Source organism: Buceros rhinoceros, unplaced genomic scaffold, assembly GCF_000710305.1.
Source record: "Buceros rhinoceros silvestris isolate BGI_N320 unplaced genomic scaffold, ASM71030v1 scaffold23761, whole genome shotgun sequence".
NCBI lineage: Eukaryota > Metazoa > Chordata > Aves > Bucerotiformes > Bucerotidae > Buceros > Buceros rhinoceros.
The window spans coordinates 4,847-5,866 of record NW_010392861.1 but is presented as its reverse complement, the minus strand read 5'-3'; the positions used below and the strand labels follow the sequence as shown (position 1 = coordinate 5,866).

Here is a 1,020-nt window from a genome sequence, read left to right as displayed (position 1 = left end):
CTACTGCTTGCTCAAATCCAGGACACGGCCACCCTCGCTCCCTAACGTTACCCTAAGGTAAGAAAATGAACCTCAAGGCAGGGGCCACAGTATTAGAATCACGGAATCGTTCAGGTTGGAAAAGACATTGAGCATCATCGAATCCAACCGTAAACCAATCGGTGCCGCCCCAGCACACCATCGCGCACGAGAAGGGAAACGCCTCAGGGACAGGGACACATTTGGGAACAACAGTGCTCAGCGCCTGCACACGTGGTGCCTTCCTCGTGCCCCTGATGGCAAGTCCTGGCCACCAGCCTCCCTCAGCCACTCCGGGAGCTCCCTCAGAGACCTTCTCACCACGAGGCTCATCTGGTGACACCGGGAGCTGTGTTCTCCTCTGGGACTGCGGTGGGGCACTTGCCTTTACATTTGAGGCAGAGCGGGAAGAGGATCCTACCCAAAAATTTCAGTCTTCTGCCACTGTCCTCAAAACGTGAAGGACTCCCCGGCAGCGCTAGGGGCAAGGACTCAGGAGTGCTAGAAAGACCCTGCCTCGCTCTGCTGGGTGCTCTGGGCAGAGTGTTCGGCACACCGGCAACTTACCCACAGTAGCGTTGTTCTCCTGGTAGACAGGCCTCAGCAGCTGTAAGACACAACCCAGAAAGGTTTGAGGGAGACTTTACAGCAGCCAGCTGCGAGTTTTCACAGGCCACGGCCAGCAAAGCCGAAGCGCTCCAGCGAGGTGAACTCACTCCTGCCCTATCGCCAGCGGAAAACGAGAGCAATGCCTCGCACTGTGGTCTGCGCAGGGGAAACCCTTCCCGCATCCCTACCCCCGGAGCAAGCCCTGCGAGGAGGCAGCAGGTCCTTCGCCCTGCTTCTACACTCCTACTGGTCAAAGTTTCAGGAAATCAGGGAGAGCTCCTCCAAGGGACATGGGCCTGGCTTGTAAAAGTCGCATGTGTTCGAGCAAATGCTTAGAGACGATGCTCGATAGGGCTGAAGCATCGGCCAAGAGAGGGTCCAGCAAACGCAGCC

At 57.5% G+C, this 1,020-nt stretch overlaps 1 protein-coding gene across 1 annotated transcript in view; it reads right to left on the bottom strand.

The window, feature by feature from the left end:
- LOC104500934 (regulator of G-protein signaling 3-like) overlaps window positions 1–1,020 on the bottom strand; it is a gene marked incomplete at its 3' end in the record, with an annotated part of 26,160 nt that overhangs the window by 20,820 nt on the left and 4,320 nt on the right. Inside the window, exon 5 of the mRNA XM_010144663.1 lies at window positions 586–625. Coding sequence (XP_010142965.1) covers window positions 586–625 — 40 coding nt within the window. The remainder of the gene's footprint in view (window positions 1–585; window positions 626–1,020) is intronic.